The sequence below is a fragment of the Manis pentadactyla genome, chromosome 2, assembly GCF_030020395.1.
Source record: "Manis pentadactyla isolate mManPen7 chromosome 2, mManPen7.hap1, whole genome shotgun sequence".
Lineage (NCBI taxonomy): Eukaryota > Metazoa > Chordata > Mammalia > Pholidota > Manidae > Manis > Manis pentadactyla.
The window spans coordinates 130,911,090-130,930,206 of record NC_080020.1 but is presented as its reverse complement, the minus strand read 5'-3'; the positions used below and the strand labels follow the sequence as shown (position 1 = coordinate 130,930,206).

At 39.9% G+C, this 19,117-nt stretch overlaps 1 protein-coding gene across 3 annotated transcripts in view; it reads right to left on the bottom strand.

Moving 5' to 3' along the window:
• DNAH5 (dynein axonemal heavy chain 5) overlaps nucleotides 1-19,117 on the bottom strand; it is a 257,848-nt gene that overhangs the window by 23,183 nt on the left and 215,548 nt on the right. For all 3 annotated transcript variants that reach the window (XM_057496308.1, XM_036896717.2, XM_057496315.1), the window contains exons 65-70: nucleotides 18,720-18,902; nucleotides 10,590-10,833; nucleotides 9,475-9,589; nucleotides 8,829-9,019; nucleotides 5,651-5,772; nucleotides 3,697-3,846 (exon numbers count right to left, since the gene is read on the bottom strand). In XM_057496308.1, the coding sequence (XP_057352291.1) occupies nucleotides 3,697-3,846; nucleotides 5,651-5,772; nucleotides 8,829-9,019; nucleotides 9,475-9,589; nucleotides 10,590-10,833; nucleotides 18,720-18,902 (1,005 nt within the window). The remainder of the gene's footprint in view (nucleotides 1-3,696; nucleotides 3,847-5,650; nucleotides 5,773-8,828; nucleotides 9,020-9,474; nucleotides 9,590-10,589; nucleotides 10,834-18,719; nucleotides 18,903-19,117) is intronic.

The following is a 19,117-nucleotide window of genomic DNA, read 5'->3' as shown; positions in this document are numbered from 1 at the left end:
TCTAGATGACACTGTGGAAAGGGACCCCACCTGGCTTCCTAAAGGTCCAAGATGTGGCTGCCAGGACCCTGGCTGGTAGCGCTTGGCCAGAGCCAGTGAAATACCCAACCAGGCCTGGGCTGCCCTCCCATGGAGGTGATGCCCCCCCCCCCACCCTTCCTGTCCTCTACTAGCTGCAGAGCTTGGGAGAAGTTGTGAGGAGGTGAGGTTCAGTTTGCCTAAATCTGGAGCAGAGCATGTCATTTATTTTTGTATCTCTCAGTATTTTCTCTAGGTTGGCCAGATCCAGTATCAAATTCTCTAGCCTGAGGATAAATACGCACATATTTTTCTGCCTTCTGACAGGTATGTTAAGAGTTTAATAAGCCTGACATGTTCTTTGGCCTCTCCGGACCTCTACCCTATGTATGCATTCAGTTGTAGTCACTGAGACAATGGGTTTGGTGACCAGCAAGTACTTCGAAGGCTGGAGGCTTAGGTTTTCCAAGGCACAGTTGTTTCTCAGCCTGGGTGCGTCCATCACTGCCCATGTACGGGGTGTACCTCATCGAGATTCAGTGCTCTCTGCTCCAGCATAACAAGGAGCTCAAAATGGGCAATACTGCCATGGAACTCAGCTTGGACCCAACAAGGGCAATACCACCTAAGCCATGAGCTCACAAGCTGTTATACACATCAGGGGCCAAATGGTAAATATTTCAGTCTTTGCTGGCCATACAGCCTCTGAAGCAACCACTCAATTTTGCCATTATGGTACAAGGGCAGCCATAGAGAGTCTGTAAACAAATGAGCCTGGCTATGTTCCAATAAAACTATACATACTAGAATTTGAATTTAGTTATATAATTTTTACATACCACAAAATATTTTTCTTCCTGTTTTTTTTTCACACATTTAAAAATATGAAAACCATTCTTAGCTCACCAACTGTACATAACAGGCAGTGGACCAAATTTTAGTGGGCCCTAGTCTGCCAACCCCTGTAATAGACTATGGTGAAGGCTGTTTTGCTTATAATGAAAATGATGACTGAAGATCATTTATGGGGATGAAATTGCTGTTCCTGGGAAAGAAACATTCTCAAACAGGAATAGCCATGGGTTCAAACTGGCTCCAAATCTGAACGTTGCAGTGAGCCTGTGGTGCAAATATGCATTGTGCAAGGATACTCAGCAACGTAGTAGGCATGGATTTGAAACCACAACATGTCTGCTAGGAATAGTGCATTCCTTCATTTTCTAAAACTTAAACTTCAATCCTACACCATCCACTCTTGCACTGGGCCAGCAGGACAGCAATTTCAGGCATTACTGGGTCTCCATCTCAGACAATATCCCTCATACAATAGGAATGAAACTTGGACCACAACCTCTCCTCTGTCCCAGGGACTTCACCAGGTTTTAGGGGCAGAGAAGTGACCCTGGCATTGGGAAGCTCCCAGGACTAACCATACATTGAGAAGGTAACGTCAAACTGACTAGTTTAAAGACTTTACAGCCTGCAGAGTGGAATGAAAGCACAAAACAGATGCTTCTTGCAGGAATATAAGGAAGAGGCTTCCTTGTGAGAGGAGCATTTACACTGATGTTTGGATGATAGGTAGGATTTGCGTAGATAAAGAAAACAGCTGGGTAAGTCAGAGTGGTGAGTGTTTCATGCAGGGGGCACATATGCAGAGACCTCTAAGCAGAAAAAAGAACAAGTCCCTGCCTGGGAACAGAAGGATGTCCAGTATAACTCATGAGACATTCAGGGGTGGGCTAGCCAGGTCTGCACAGCCTTTCAATCTATAAAAAACACTCACACCTTATTGGCAAGAACAGAAATAGAGGACCACATTTTCACAGGTTACTCTTCACCACCCTGATGAACATTTTTGTCCCCAAGAAACAGACTCAATCTTTGAGTCAGGGGAAGAAATGGACAACTAAACTCTTCATCTGTTCTGACTTCTCTCTGTTTTGAGCATTTTTGAGATACAAACCTCAAAATGTAGCATGAGATACAAATCTCATGCATGCAGCATGAGACTCCCTCTGACAGCAGTTGTTCCTGCAACCAGGCAGTTGAACATCCCCTTGTGTGACAGTCATGCTCAGCAAAATGCTCAGCAAGCCTGATACTGTTCATGGGGAATGGGGTTGACTGTATCTACATTGCAGACCTTCTAACATGCTTCACAAGAAGGTATCTGGTTGAAAATCACAAAAGGAATCTAATGTGAGAATCAGAACTTCAGAGGAGAGAACATTTGTTCAGATTGGCCTTCTAGATCTTGTTTTAGACTTGGTTTTTCTCATAAGGACCAAAGGAGGCAACTGAAGGGCTTTAAAGGCCAAGGAATAGCAGAATCATATTTCCACTTCTTCTAGAGCATACAGGATGGACTAGAGTGGGCAAGAAAGAACAAGAGAAGATGAGTTAGGAGGCCACAGCTGTGGTCACCTACAGATGACAGAAGGTGACAAAGCTTCAAAGGGGCTTTGCAAACTTACATTTCAGCATTGAACTAAATGAAGTGTTACATGGAAAAAAAGACAAAGCTAAGAAGAGAAGAGAAGGGAAGGGATGGGAAAGGAAGGGAAGGGAAAAGAGGAGAGAAGAGGAGAAGAAGAGAGAAGAGAAGGGATGGGAAGGGAAGGGAGGAGAGGAGAGAATAGAAGGGAAGGGAAAAAAAAAAAGAAAGAGAAAGAAAAGAATCAACCTGAACCATCTACACTTCCCTTAAATAAGGCAACTGCTCGACAATCCATTTGGGCATATAAAAGTAATGAAGTTGAGAAGAAACACTGAAGCAAGGGTGATCTCAGTGCCCTGAGTTGCAAAACTCTTTTTTATTTTCTCAATAAATCATTGAATTTAGCTGTTTTCATGATTCCATAGCACCTAAGTGGTTGGAAGTGCTGACTCCTTATGTTTTTAACACTCCCTCTGGAGAATGAAGGGGAAAACTTCCTACTTTCTATTATAAACCCATCCCATTGTTACTCAATGGCTTATCTGCAGAAGCCCTTAAGGAATTAACCCGTGCTAAACACTGGAGTTAAATTTTAATTGTGTAGGCAAGACACAAGTCTTTTCAGTGGGTAAATTTCCATCATGGTAGGCCAGCAGGTTAAGTAAGGGTCTTTGAAAAAATGGATCTCTGGAGGCAGGAGTCACATGTAAACCATATGGAAAACTCAAAGAATTTTAGGCCAACCTATGGCCTTGCATCAGGGGTTATGGGACTTTGTGGGGAAATGACTACAGATTTGGGAAAACCGTCCTTCCCTCTAGCCTACCTCTCCTCCTTAATACCTTCACATTCTTCCCACCTGCACGAACACTGTTTACTCCCAGCACAATGAGCAGCCAAACCTTTTCTAAGTTAATATAAATATGATACAGAAGAACAATACATTACCTTTCTGTTATATTTCTATGCCAACCTTCAAAACATGGTTTTCTCACGCACTCTTGTTGCACCATTTAGAGCAAAGTAGATTATTAAATCACCCAGCCCAAATGTTACCTCTCACCATCCTTATTTGCTGTTTACTTTTCTCCATTTTTCACATTTGTTTTGTTAGAATGCTACACAGAAGCCTACAAGAAAATTCTCATTGGGATTAAAATTTTAAATATTTCTGTAAATAGAAAAGGAAATTCTCCTTTACAAAAATTCTCCTATATTTTTCAGTATGTACTTTTTACCTGGGCGATGGTTCGGTCAGGACACCAGGACCTGACAAGGAGAAGGCGTCTAAAACAGTCAAGGGATTTATCATAGGCATTTGGAAGAGGTTCCTCCTCAGGGTTTTCCTTATCAAACCAAATTTTCCACATTTTCTCATTTCTTGATATCTAAAAATACCAGGGGATAAGAAATGCATCACAGCACAGGAAAATCTTTCAGTAATAGTTCACAGATATTTTTCATCCAACTTCCTGACCATTCCAAACATGAGTAAATGCTATCCTTTGACTATTTTATTTTATATTCTAGTGCCAAAAGGTTGGAGAGTCTAAAATTAAATGTGATTTTCTCTAAAGTCAATCTGTATTTAACACCAGCCTCCAGCTTGCTTTCAAAGTAGGGAGAGCCATAGGTCATTTAATTTTTTCTATGCCTTTGTGGTAACAAATCTGCAAAGAATAAAGAAATCAATGGAAACTCATTTTCATTATTTTAAGGAAATCTGATTTGCTCCATGAAATCCTCTCATGATCAAGAACCAAGTCTCATTCATTTATGTTTCCTCATTTCCCAGAACCATTCCTGGCACAAAAGAAGACATTTAATACATGTTTATTATTGAATGAAATGCTTTTTGGTCAATACTCTGTTAATCTAGGGTAATTTGAAATGAACCACTTCGTATCATCCTCAAATGAATAATGAAAAACATGCTTCCTTTAGGCAACTGATAAAGAGGAAAAAATATAGTCCATTATCCTTTGGAGCTTTAAAAAAATCAAAGAGAGACAAGCATTACATGGGTAATCATCTCAAAAACAGAACAAACATGTGCAGATAAATATAATCTTACATTCTCTGCTGTATTTGCTTTGCTTAAAGCCCCAAGTGTATTTCTTGGAGATCTAATCACAGCAAAAGCCATACCAGGTTCATATTTTATAAGTATAATGCAAGAATAAAAAATAATGACCTCTTTCAATTATGAAAGACTACCTAAATGTGGAGGGATTTCGGGCATAAGATGTAATCTCCGGAAGATAGCAACTTCAATTAACAGATAATGACCCGGGAGAGATCACTAGGAGTCATCTCACAAGCTAAAGGGCATTAAAACCTCCCAAATGAGAGTTATTGAACCCAGGAGAATGATTTGTGCCCCAGTTATACATGGTGGAAATAACAAGATTAATGGTTGTAAGCCAAAACATAAAACTATAGCAGAATTTAAGCTTCTGGTCAACTTCAACTGGGAAACTCAAGAGCCAACCTAAAGACATTTTCTACTCATAAAAAGCCTTCAACTTGCAGCTGAGTAAAGTCACCTTGTTTTCAATGTGACTTCTCTCTGGTCATCTGATTGTCATCTGTTTCCTGGTTTTACTCAATTCAGCTGTCTATACCCAACTTCCATGAGCCCAACATATACACAGTTCATCAGGAACTGGCTGACTATGAAAGGAACAACTTCTAAAAATAAGAGGTCAAGTGTTTGCATTATATTTATACCTAGATGCCTGGTTAAGGCTATATAACAGGAGCAGGGGGGGAAGAAAAGAGAGAAGAAAAAGAGGCAAGAAAAGGTCTTTATTCCACATTTAGAGGCAGGCTGTTCATATTGGTTTTCACTTAATGTCTAGAAAGAAGGAAAAAACTCTTAAGTGTATCTAATGATTTAATCTAACAGAATCTATCAGCTTTCCTACTTGTGGATCTCCAGTTGATACTGACATGGCAAAGGACGGCATTAGTTCCTGGGCTAATAATTTCTTCCTGCAAGACTGGTCTGCAGTGGGCGAGTAGGCTTTATCAGAGTGTGAATGAGCTGTGAGGAAAGTCAAGCGCAGGTAATACTATTTTTAGAGTGGTGATATTAAGAAATCTCTCCCTTCCACAAATGTCATAGCTAGTGACAAATCAGGCAACTTCTCACTGTGACATTATCATAAGTTTATTCAAAGCACAAGTTACCTGATCAAGGACATCTGAAAACTGTCTGAGTTTGCTGAGTTCCACCAAATTCAGCCAGGTCATGTCCAGGATCCATTTAGATGGTTTAGGAGGACAAGCTTTAAGGTCCAAAGAGGCACCGCCTTTAAAATTAAACATGTAAAGTTATTAGATTTTCTTTCTTTATTCTAAAACAAACTACAATAAAAAGTTCTGCTTATGCTATTTTAGTTACTTAGGTACAGCTTAAGCTGTATCACTTTTTTTTCGGTCACACTAACCACAACAATAATTTCCACTGGATACTGACTCCTATCTTTTTGCTGATGATTTACGTAAGCTCATGTAACTCATGTAACTCTCAAAATGCCATAAAACAAATAATACCTTTAAAAATGCTACTGTCGTCCACCTCAGAAAAACTCATTGTGTGAAATATCACACTGCAAGTCAAAAGAGCATGTCTTACATAAGATAAAATATACTGCTTAATAAATAACATCTATTAAAATGTTTCAGGGAACATATGCTCTCAGCATAATTCTTAAAAGGATATAACCAACCCCAATTTGGCTAGTATAAATCTTTTAAAACTATTTTCTGGAACAGAGATCATAAACAAATAATAATACTCAATTTGCTGAGCCAATCTCTCAATTTTTTCCTGGCACCATGTACCCCAGTAAATTACTATCTTTTGCCGAATCCATCTTATTATATTTCCAACAAGGTAAGTGTAGCTTTAAAGCCATTTCAGTGAAAGTATTAGCTCATAAAATCCAAACAGGTTAAGGCCAGGAAGCAGTTAAAGACCTAAGAAAAATGTTATGGTATTGAGGAATGTCACACCAGTTTCTGTAAAAGCTCCATTTTCTAGCAACAACAAAGGAAAACGGTATCACCAGAGGGTTAGGGAGAAGTGTTTATGGAAAGGAAAAGGTGTTTCTTGCAACCAAAGCACTATTCATTGTTTAATAGGGGGTAACTATCAGGAATATCTTGCTCTAAAGTGTACAATGGCCCACAAAGAATGACTTTAATGGGGGTGGGGGACATATTCTTGAATAATTAGTTACCAAATTAAATGGGCTCTTGATGAATAAACTGCTGGAATAGGTGTAAGTCAAAATGAGTTCTCAAGATGATTGAGAATTATGCCATTCCCGCCATTCTTCAAACCCCTGCTCCTGCTGTGGGAAAAAGTTAAGTTTGAATTTTTACCATAATATTTTGTAAAAATGATATACACTTATGACGGAGAACTTGTACATGTTATACCACATGATCATAAAGAGGCAAAGCTAAAGCAGAGTTAGCAAGTCATATAGGCTGTTCCTTCCCATCTGAAAGGTGGGGAAAACAAAAGACTAGGTTTAAAACACTGTTGCTATCTAAATATTTTCAAACAAGTAATTTTAACATCCTTACAGAGAGAGTTCACATCATGGGGAAGCTCTTACCAACATAACTGAAAAAGGGCAATCCTACTATATGACTATGTTCCCAAGTTTCCTCTAAAACACTATTTCATAAAGCAGCATTATAAAAATGTTGAATGCCAAAGGCTCAAAAAACCCTATCCAACCTATGCAAGTCTGAGACTAATCAAAATTAACTAAAATACTAAAGATAATGTGAAAACACCTATCAGTTGAGGAGCATATTCTACTCATATAGACTGCAGGAATTCTCAAATATCCTATTATGTAGATCTGTCTCTCCTTGTTTTATAGTTGAGGAGACTGCTTAAGACCACTCATCAAGAAAGTGACAAAGCCACTACTTTCCCCTAGAGCCTTCCTAACACTCACTCCCATGTCTGCTATCCTCACGCCAAACTGTAACACACTTCACAGTACTTCAACCAGACCTGGACACTGTAGTCAATGTCATTTCCACAGGGAAATGCATTTCATGCCTGAGTTAAGGATGTCAAAAACAAACTTTCCCAGAGGAAAAGCTCTATCGGCTAGAGGTCCAAGAGTCACTGAAACCAGAAATTTGTGGTATATGAAGGGCTCACTGGAGAACATAACTCCTACACTATCTGTCCAAGGTGATGTCTCTCCAGATCACTCATCTTCCATGAGCTCTGATTTAGGAAACTTTGGAAATAAGGAAACCTAAGGAGCAAGTGTTCAGGGTTAGAGATAAAGAATTGAAAAGAGAGAAAGATCATCCATAAACCATACATTTCTAAGTTCAAGTCTAATCCAAAGAGCCTTTGTTACTACTGTAAGATATATATGCATATGTATATGAACATGAATATGCATTTGTGTGACACATGGCAATGAACCTACACACCCCAGGGCATGTGCATGCGCATATTCACAGCTCGTCCTACTGCTGTAAGGGTCTTCTTCTAGCTTCTCTGCAAATCTACTCTCCAGGTGAAATGAAAATCCACCCCCCACTAGAGATAAACTTGTATCTTATTTTTAAGCTAAACCTTTCTTTAGAAAAGCACAGTCAATAAAACCATTTAGATTCCAGTATCATTTCCACACTTCTTTATATATTTTTTTGTGCAGACATTTAGGAAAGTAATGGCGAATTTATGTTTCCCAGCCTTCCACAGGGCTGTATTGTTGCAGTGGCACAGGGTCCTGTCTGAGCAGTGCTTCCACAGATACAGAATAAATACCCACAGGGTGCCCTACACCGTCGCCCACCCACTTTGTGACAGCCACCTGACTGCTCCACTCTTCTTTGCCTCCATCCCACGAGGCTCGCTCCCACCAGAGGCCTTGACGTGTCCTCTTCCTTTGACACTCATCCACTCCATATCCACAGGGCCAGTGCCCACTGCCCCCTTAGGCCTTTGTTCATTTGTCCTCTCACAGGCAGACCTACCCCATTACAGATCCATTAAAGACACCACTTAAAATTTTACCACCCCCCAACACATCCACTGATTCCCCATCTTCCTTATCCTTCTCTGTTTTGTCCACAGTGCCCACTAACTTCTCACATACTATGTAATTTACCTAGTACTTTATTCTGTGTCCCCACACACAGTAGGTTCTCAATATATAGTCATGCAATAAATGAACAAATAAAATGTCTCACACAAATGTAATCTTCAATGAAATGCAAGGAAATTGTGATAGCTAGAAAAAAAAAAAACACTGCATAGGATCTTCACAATATCTCCTACATCTGCACCTGTGTACAATCCTTCTCTTGTTATACTGACCTTTAATAAGGGTGAGAAACTCTTCATGCTTGACTCGGTTCCTCTGGATGTCAATCTTCAGGGTAAGCAGCAAGGTGAATAGGAATTTGTGCTCCTCATACAAGCCCCGAGCAGCATACTTATAAACCTCATAGGTCATGTACTCAATGATATTAGCAATCCTCTTGCTTGTAATTGGGCTCTTGACAGACCTGGAGAAGAGAACATTTAAATCAGGCTTATCTCACTGTCCTATTCAATTGTCCATTTAAAAAAGCCTTTAACAAGTAACTTTTTTTACACATCTAGAATAAGCCTCCTAAATCTAAAATAACAAGCATTCTCTCAACATGAAATAACATAACAGAATCCTCAACATTGTTGAAATCAATTTTGCCTGCGGGGCATGATCATTCACAACAATGTCTTAGGAATTTTCTTATTTAACAGAAATGCACAAAACCAAAGGAATCAATCAATGGATGAACAGTTGGTAGAGGTTTCTCTGCACATAAAATGACAAGAATTATTTGTTCACACACTGGTACTAATGCTAATCTCAGATTTAAAAAAAGATCAGTCACAAAGGGAAAGGGTTATAAATGTAATGTCATCATTCTAGCCCACAGACACAGAATGCAGCTTGGTTTCCCAAGAACAGACGTACCTGGCTAAGGAAAGGTCAAACAAGCCAAGAAACTGGCGTAGCGAAGTCTGGTACATCTCATTAACCAAGCGCATCTCGGTGATGAGGAAGTAGAGGATGCTGCCCCGTGTAGCAACTAAAAAACAAAGAGCAAGGTTGCATGCACAACTAGGGTGGGAAAAAAAATGACATGTACCTATCAGCCTATACCCTAAATGAGAAGAGCAAGGTTTTTTCTTTATGTTTTATCAATGACTATCTACCAGCAATGAGAGTCTAGAGCAATGCTCATTCTATATATTTGATTCTTACTTAGAAGTTTTGTGCAAGCAGTCTGCTATTTGTATTTATCAAATGGTACTTCCCATTCTAGAATACTTAAACCCCTAATAAATACATTCTACTATTTTTTATAGGTAGAAACAACAGCCAACATGATAGCAAAGGTTGTAACACCGAGCAAATTGTGCAGGCACTGTAGGGACCCATTCTGAAGCTCCATGAAGAAGCCCTACCAACGTTGGCCTCAAGGTGGCAAAACAAGGTACCGCAGAGGTGATGCTCCTGCCTCTCCACTTGGATGATATTGTTTGGATTATTTTCCAGGAGGAATGACAAATTATCAAAGGAAACTAAGCTCTTTTAGGGGTTTCCTCTTGCAACCAATGAACAACACTGATTTGCAGATTGGTGGATAAAACTGAAGAGCTCCCATGAGCCCAGAGAATTACGTTCCTAATGCAAAGACTACAAACAAAACACTGGCTTATTCTTACCAAGTGGTAAACTAGTGAACAACCCATAAATACTGCATGAATTCCTCAGAGTTCAGTAATTTATAGTCAGATGTTCTTTAAAAATTCCCTCTTTACTTACTAACTTAAAAATAAGTTCAAAGCAACCCTAAAGGATTTGCCAACTAACGTGAATCATAGGCACCTAGAAAATTTACACCATTACATTTTTTCATTTCAGTGTTACTGGATATTTCCCCAAGAAATGCCACAAAACAGACACATCCACCCCATTTTACACAGCCACTGGCATTGATGAACTTACTTCCCTCGCTTTCTCTAATTCTCATTTCTTTCTCGCTTCATTTTCTGGTAACAGTTGTCTTTCATTACCAAACTCACCAGGTCTGTATTCCTCCCGGGCTGAGTTAATCTGAATTTCTGTCTCTGCTGAAATTCCCAGCTTCTGTGTCACCTCCTCAGCTGTCTTTTTCGTGTTGCTCAACACAACAATGAGACTCTCGTCATCCACCAGGGACCCCTGGGTGCTTGTCAAACGGTAAAGCAAATTGTCTTCCAGCTCCTTCATCTTTCTTTTGTTTGCAGTTACGTCTTCCATAAGATAAGTTCTTTCTTTCTCCAATTCCTGTTAATTTGCATAAATACATTTTCTTCCTTAATTAACAACTATTGTTTGGCCATTCCTTTAAAAGTTAACCTAAGGGGCTGCTCTCAAGCTCTTGTACTGCAGTTACCATATTGGACATCAAAATAAGGTGGATAAATAATGGAGGAAGTAAAAATTGGTGGCCAACAACGTGATATTTGCTAAAAATATCACAATACCTCCTTTACTATCTACTTTTTTCTTAAAGCCAAATCATTTTAAGTGACTTTTGTGACTATATTTAGGCTTGTTTGGACAGTGAAATATATCTGAAGACAAATATGTATGTCTTGGATTAAATACATTTACCTCTGGTTAGCTTCTTGTTTGAAAAAGCTCTGTTGTTGTTTATGTGTGATTATTTTTAACTTGCTAGCTGAAATAGTACCCAATTCTGTGGAAAGCAAGTGTCCAAAAAGTTAGGCAAGCAATCTGCATGGCTGGTGCAGGTTTAAATGGACAACCTTCCCAGCCTGAAAAGGTCCTGTTTTCTCCCGGAGATATCAAGTGTCTTTCCTGGAAGGACCTTTACAGGTAGCTAGGGAGAGAATGGCTTTAGAAGAGTATCATCCTTACTACCTATTTCTCCCTCTTGGTATTTGGAGATAGAGACAGTGGATGAGAAGGAAAGAAAAGATGGGGCTGGTGAGGGGGAAATAACCAGGACACTGAACAAGCCACAGGCAGCTTGAAGCCCAGAGACTGGGAGACAACACAGGAGATGGGCTTCACGCACCAAGTCAAGCTGTACATGAAAAGCTAATTGTTTTATGAAAGCCGCTAACTTTGAAGCTAGTAAAAGAATCAGAAATGGACAGGACAAGTAAATAGTATTTAAAAATTTGGGGGAAAAAAGACACGCATTAGCGAGTTTGCTCGGAAAGCTTTCTAAAATAGTGTCTACTGACAAGATGCCTTAGCTGCATTAGTAAAGTAATGCACATTTCGGAATAAAGACAATATGGGAAAACCAGAGTTAAATGACGTGCCCATGACATGAACAGCAAAATCACAGGAAAGCACTGTTGGCAGCTCCAGCTGAGAGCTGGTGTGGCTCACCGGGCATACGGTACCAAGTTCACATTTCAAGAGCAGCTTCACAAAGGTAAATATTCTATTGCTTATTTTGGATGTGGCTTAGCAGATTTTGTAGATTCTACTCCCTATCGAGAGAACTAGAAATCTAGAGGTGTATGCAGTGATAGATCACATGAAACCATATAAAACAGAAGGGACTATTCATGAATTACATGACTAATGAGGGGGTTCATCTTTTTCTTTCCTGATCTAGTACTCCCACAAACATCAGAGGAGGAAGAGGCTACCATTAGCCAGAAGCATCAATGCTAACCATTATGCAAGTTCCTTCACTTTAATGCTTAATAATATTCATTCATTCATCGTAACTTCTTTTTAAATATGAGAAACTTATCCTCATAACTACTCTCTGAATTACATCTTGTTTGAAATACTGTTGACACGCTGATAACTCCCAAAGGTATGTCTTAGCTCCTCGTGAGCTCCCAGACACCGTTCCAGGGTCTCCACGTGGACATCTAAGAGATGTCTCCTACTAGCACCATTAGCAGAGCAGGAAGTTCTGATCCTGTGGGCAAGCCGGGTGCATCTCAGCAAAGGGCAAGCCCATTCTCAGGCCAAGGCTTGGAGTCGCTTCACAGCTTTCTTCCCCTAACAACCCACATCCCAGTCATCAGCAAATCCTGTATCTCTAGAACTAGATGTCAAATATGATCATTCCTCACCTCCTTCACTGTGGTTCAAGGCTCTTCTTCAAATTACAGGATCCAAACAGGTCTCCCTGCCTGCACCCTTCCCCCCATAATCTACTCCCAACCTGCAGCCAGATGATACTTTGAAACACACCTCTTCTCTCCCAGTAACTAACTATCCCACTCAGAGTAAAATGCTTATGAAGGCCTCTGAGGCACCTTCTTCACTTTGCTCTAGCTATATCCAGTATTCTCTAAATCAGTGGTTTTCAGCAGACTAGAGCAGAGCCCAGGAAGTTATACTTCTAACATATTTCTAGGTGTTGCAATGCTGGTATTCCTACCTGGGCATCACACTTTGAGACCCACTGCCTTACACATATAAAGTACTCTTCTGCCTCAGGGCCTTTGCACTGGCTTTCAGGTCTGTTTCCCAGATCCCCAGATAACTCACTCCCTCCCCTCCTTCAAGGCTTCCTTAAATGTCACTTTTTCAATGAGCCCCACTTTGACCACCCTCTGTAAAATCGTAGCTCTCCCTCTTACCATGCTCTGTGTTGTATTTCTTTAATAACATTTACCACTTTCTAATATAACATATAATTTATTTTTTAATTATGGTTCAAGGATTACTTAATTATGGTTCATTGATACATTTCCAACTCTCAGGGCAATATCTGGTTTATAATGTGCTCTCAATTCACATTGTGGAACGAATAACTATATGCTATACCCTTTTACAAAATGATAAATGGAAACAGTGAACTAGAACATCCAGTCATCTCTTGGTACCAGAAATACAAACATGAAAATTCTCACTCTATTACTGAAAACCATGAAGTTAAAAATAAGGGTTGTGGAAACAAAAGCACATGAAGGCAAAGAGCAAAACCCACTGGCTGCCACTTTGCTCTCTAGCCAGTTAATCACCACTGGCTGGGCAGTCGTGGTGGGCAGGACCTTTCCAGGCTCCCAACTCATGCTCTGAGCACAGTGACACTAGTCTGAGAACATTCTAGAAAAGACAAATTCCCTCTGTAAGAGGAAAACAAAAGCTGCTCTTATCATCTTTGCTTCCATCTGTTACTTGGCTACTATTTGAATGTTTCCTTACTGGTTATTTTAATTAATTTATTCACTAGATAAGAATTTCAAACTTGGAAAAAAATGTAGAAATTAGGACAAACTAAGGAACAGTTCATGGCTACTATAAAATTCCTTTCCATAAGCAGTTATAATAAAAGCACTTACACTATGGTTACACTAGGAATAAAGTGATGGTAAAATTACAGAGAAAAAATTCAAATGATTTATCACCATTCCCCTAAATTTCACACACTACCACCATCATTCCAGAGTTCCTAAGAGTGGGCATCATCAAAGTCCTTCCAGAAGACAGGAAAGGAAGGAAAGTAAACCTGTGGAAAGAGTGATGTTTTTGACATCAGGAAGACATATGTTGAATCATAACTCCCAGGACCTATTAGCTGCATGGCCATGGCCATGTAATACAATTCTCCAAGCCTTAGTTTCTTCATCCACAAAACGGGCACAAAACAGCTCAGAGAGTGAGTGGGAGGACATGACTAGTAAAGCAGCTAAAACAGTGACTAGATTGTGACAGCTGCTCAGAATGTGTCTCCTCCTTTCTATTCCCTGCCTTGATTCATCAGCACAGACTTTTAGAGGCATTAGCGTGTTTACTGAGAAAATAAGTAGTTTGAAAAATAAAATTATAAGTTGGCCCAAAATTAATCATACTTCACAATCACATATCACCACAAAAGCATAATAAAGTAGCTGAAAAGGGATAAGAAAGAAGAACCTTCTAATCTTGAATTTCCAATGTTAGGAATGCTTTCCTGTCTGCCGAGATGACAGCACGGACTGTCAAACCCCAAAACCTCACCAGGGCACCAGGCTGGCACAAGGGCTTTACTTTTGTCCAACTTTTCCAACTACAGAGCCAGTGTCCTCAAGTAGGCTTTGATCATTTCTTGTGAACTGCTCTAACCATAACTGGCCCCCTTGCTGACCCTCTTCTCTGCCACCACTCCCTTCCTGCTCCTAGTCATTCAGGGGATCTCCCTTGGCTGTTTGAAAGGTCCAAAATTCTCGACACAGTTTGCAAAACCTGTTACAACCTGCATTCCTAATCTCATTTCCACATGAGAACCATGGAGTTGTGACTAAAATCATGCCACCATGCTGCTTTTGAGAAACATTGTTAATAAAAACACACACTTACTAGTAATGTATACAATAAGGGGCAGATTATTCAAATCTTGTTTTTAAAAATAGTAAGTAAAAGCTTGAACATTACTGAGATGGTTGTGATCAATTTAATACCATTGTTAAGAACACTAAACCAATTTGAAACTGATGAAATAATATACTCTAAAGTAAATGGTATAATTTAAAGTAGTATTTGGGATTACAAAAGCAATCTGTGTATTAAATAGAAAACTAGTGGCCAAACACTAGAAAAGGACAATAGTTATGGGAAGAAGAAAGTTATCTCTGACAGAAAATTGAACAACTTTTCATTCAAGACTTAAAAATGGAAAACCTACTTTAGGATAAGGTCTTAGGCATATTTTCATTTGTCTGTGGATGTAAATGTATTTCTGTTGAACTATGAATTTAGTTCTACCAAAACATAAGAAGAGAATCTTTTTCAAATTAATATGAAAGGACAAGACTAATCAAAATAATTTTGTCTACAAGCATTTATCCACCAATGGGATTATCTCTTCACACACACATACATACACACACACACACACACACACACACACACACACGCACGCACGCACACACAGGTAAACATTTGTGCTATGTATTCTATATAATAAGGCTGCAATGCAAAGTTTTTGTGTAAACTGTGATAATGCTCAATTTTGAGGAAGAAAATTATGCCCAAAGTAAAGAAATTGTAGCAGTGGACTCAGTACAATTTCATGAAACATACTTTTTATTAATTAAAAGATCAAAAATTAAGTGGCTAAACAAGGATACAAATGAAAACTATAATTCTTTGTGTACATAACCTGCCTCAGAGTTCTGAAATCAGTAAAAGGAAATAGGTAACAGCCCTTCCAAGCTCTCATTTCTAAGGCATCTCCCAGGCGTTCACTCCCGAAGATTCTTTCTTCTCTGTACCTTACACTAGCAGTTCAAACAGAAAGACTAAACAACAGATTTGGTTTTTTCTCTACCACCAGTGAGCCAGTGGTAACATCTGTTAAGTGTCTTTCTGAAATTACTTCCAATGTCAACTCCAGCAAGCTGACATCCTTCCACCTCCAAAGGAAATCACACAACTGTTCTCTAGGAGCAAGGTGACAGTGGAGCCTAGAGATTCGGTTTCTTCAAGGAAAGTTGCTGACAATGGCCTACTGATTTGCTGCCTGCTTGAAATGGTCCCAATACCTCACCTTCTGGTGACAACAGCAGGCTGTCTAAATATACTCACAGGTACATCAGGTCAACAACGGAATATGGCTTTGATGTGAACTTCAACAGCTCATGCATTTAGAATGACTTCCTTAAAGCACACAGAAAAGTATAAAGTCAATTAAAAAGCTGCTTCCTGGCATTTATGTGCTCTGAGGTTTCCATTTGTTTCTCAAGCAAATATACCCGAGGGTCTGGCAGACTGTGCCACTAAGCATTCATGAAACCACATCCGTGTGCTACGAAGGGCCCCACTGCCTATACGCCCAGGACACTGGGCAGCTGGGAGCTCTATGGAATCAAAGAAAAGTGGCCATTTCCTTGCATCATAGTTAAAGTTCCCAGCCACCTTTCACAGGAACTGAAGGCATGACTGACCCTGACTGCAGAGGCTCACCATCTGTTTCAGCCGCACGCACTAAAGGGAATGTCTCAGACACTTTCCATCATCATTTCCTACCTGTGGATCTTCCTAGTTTCCAGTAGGCCCACGCACCTCGGCTCAGTCACATTTTATATTTACAATCACCGAAGAAGCAACTGTAGACAGACTGCATTGTCACCAAAGTCAAAGGAGCAATTTGGACTTAAAAACATTTTATGTATGTGTGTCCATGAGGGTCAGACATAGGCTCTTCCCAACTGAGTCACTAGATTACAGGAAATGCCCTGGAAGCACCAGGGATCAGCTCAGACCCACTTGCCACCAACCAGGCTGAGAAGGCCTTGCCACACAGCGTGGACTCAGGAATATGGGAAAGAACAGATGCTGCAAAAGAAAACACTGCTTGCAGAAAGCATACTTCACAAGCATGTCAGTTAGTCCTGCCGCTCACTCCCTGTGTGAAACTCTACTTTAGAAAAAAGAAACTACAGGTTGTGTGTTGCCCAACAATGTGGTTCAGGGCAAAAGGACCCCCTCTTATTATCAGAGAATGAGTATCACATTACCTTGGCCGCACTTCTTGTACGACTTAGTTGCTGTGAACCCAGAATGAATTCTGATAATGAGATGATAGGAAAGGAATAGTTTTCTCAGACACTCAGCTTTCCCAGGAAGCAAGAAGAAGCCTGGTCTGGCATCCATCCAAAACAAGGAAGGCTTTTCAAGGCTGTTCAAAGTTTCTTCAAGGAGCTTAAAGCGCTCCTCGCTCCATCCTAAGCCTCTGCTGCAGGAGTTACAGCCCCAATACTGGAGCTGTTTGTTTGTTGTGCCCACAATCTGCCAGGCCAAAGTATTTTTTCCAAGAAGAGTATGAGGAACTCGGCTGAATATAAGAAAACCAAGAACAAGGATATTACCCAAACTGCTGTCAGGGCCCCTCATCTCCCTGAAGCCAACACCACAGGTAAGGGCAGAGCCTGAGATGGGTGACACGCACTGCCCGATGCTCTCCAAGTTGACCCTGCGCGATGATCCACGCCCTTGACCAAGAGTCCCAGTCCTTCCTGAAGTAAATGTACAGCTGTGCTAAGCTTCTCAGCCACCTCTAGGACTGAGACTCCAAAAATAAACAAGCACTTTTAAAAGCTGTCATTACTGTAACAGCCTGTGGCAGGAACTCCAGCGTCAGTTCCTGCCCTACTGAGGTCACCATCCACGGGAGTTTACCAAGTCAGGTTAAATGCTCTTAAAGCAACTTGCAGCGGTCTGACCCTATGATTTATGTACTATGAATTTAAAAATAAAAATAGAATATTCATCCAAAAGGAAGGGAGAGAGAATGAGAGGTAGGGAAGGAGGAAGAGATAAAAGCACGTGGAAGGGCTCAGAAGAGCAAGCATGACACAACATATAGAAAAGGTAAAAATAGCACAGGGACAGATTCCAAAGATTTTACCAATAGTTTTAACCTAAATAAATCTTTTGATCAATGGAGAAGGAGGCCATAAAGTAAACTAAACTCCTCACTGCTATTGAATCCAAGAGAAAATCAATAACAACTTTCAGAATTCATGCAGTTTTACCAAAGCAGTCCTATTAAAATCCTTTAGATTTCTTTGCTTAAGACTCACGTGTTCCCTAGAGAAAATGTTGCCTCAGAAAAAGGAAATTTATAAAGTTGCTGGCCATTCATCGTTGAGCATTAAGTTATCCTACAAAATGGAAGCAGGAGAATGGAGTTACACTTGTAGAATATGAGTAGAACAGCAGCTTCCAGAAGGTGCACAGTAAAATTCCTGTGTCACAAATTCTTATCTTCTCACAACACAGAGCTCTCTTAGATAACAAGTAAGAACTGACAACAGTTGTGTTAACTGAATATAAAGTTTTGATTTTATATTCCAAAAGCATAATGAACTGAATGAAAGAAAAGCCTAGATGTGTCTCAGAAAGATAAATGTCAATAGGTGAATAGAATTCACAATAGAACAGACTCTTCAAAAATATAAAGCAATATAACCAGAATGATCATGCTGAAATGAGACTGATATTCTCATAGTTACATCAGTCCTTTTTAAATCAATTGATGATATATGTGATTTATGAGAAACAGATGAAGCATATGGGGTAGATAATTGGTTAGTAATTATCTAAGATACTTGGTAATTAATAATGGAAAAAAACATAGGAATAAAAGGGGAGAAAAGTCAATCCTATTACAACATTTATATTATTTTCATCAAGGACAGAACTGCAACATAATTCAGAATAGGAGGTGGCCATGCTTCACTCACCTGCTTCTCGGTGAGAATGACCCTCCCCAGTAACTGATCTTCTAGCCCTTTCATAGTGACTGTGAAGTCAATGATGGAGGTCCGAGCACTTATTTCAGGGGTGTAGGCTGGGTTGGGCAATTTGGTGGTGATGTAGAGTCTGAAGCCATCCATCACATCTACTTCCTTGTCACCAACTTTTACCTTTTTTATAAAAAGTTCAAAGGAACAAAACAGAGGTACATCTTACTGTTTACTTTTTTCCATAGGATCAAGCATTGCTTTTAACAATTATGTAACTGGACATCATTGGTAGACTAAAAAAGAAATGGTCATTAGGCATTCACAGGGCTTCAAACCTTTGGGATGGAAGGAAGGGAGGCAGGAAGGAAGGGAGGAAGGAAGGAAGGAAGGAAGGA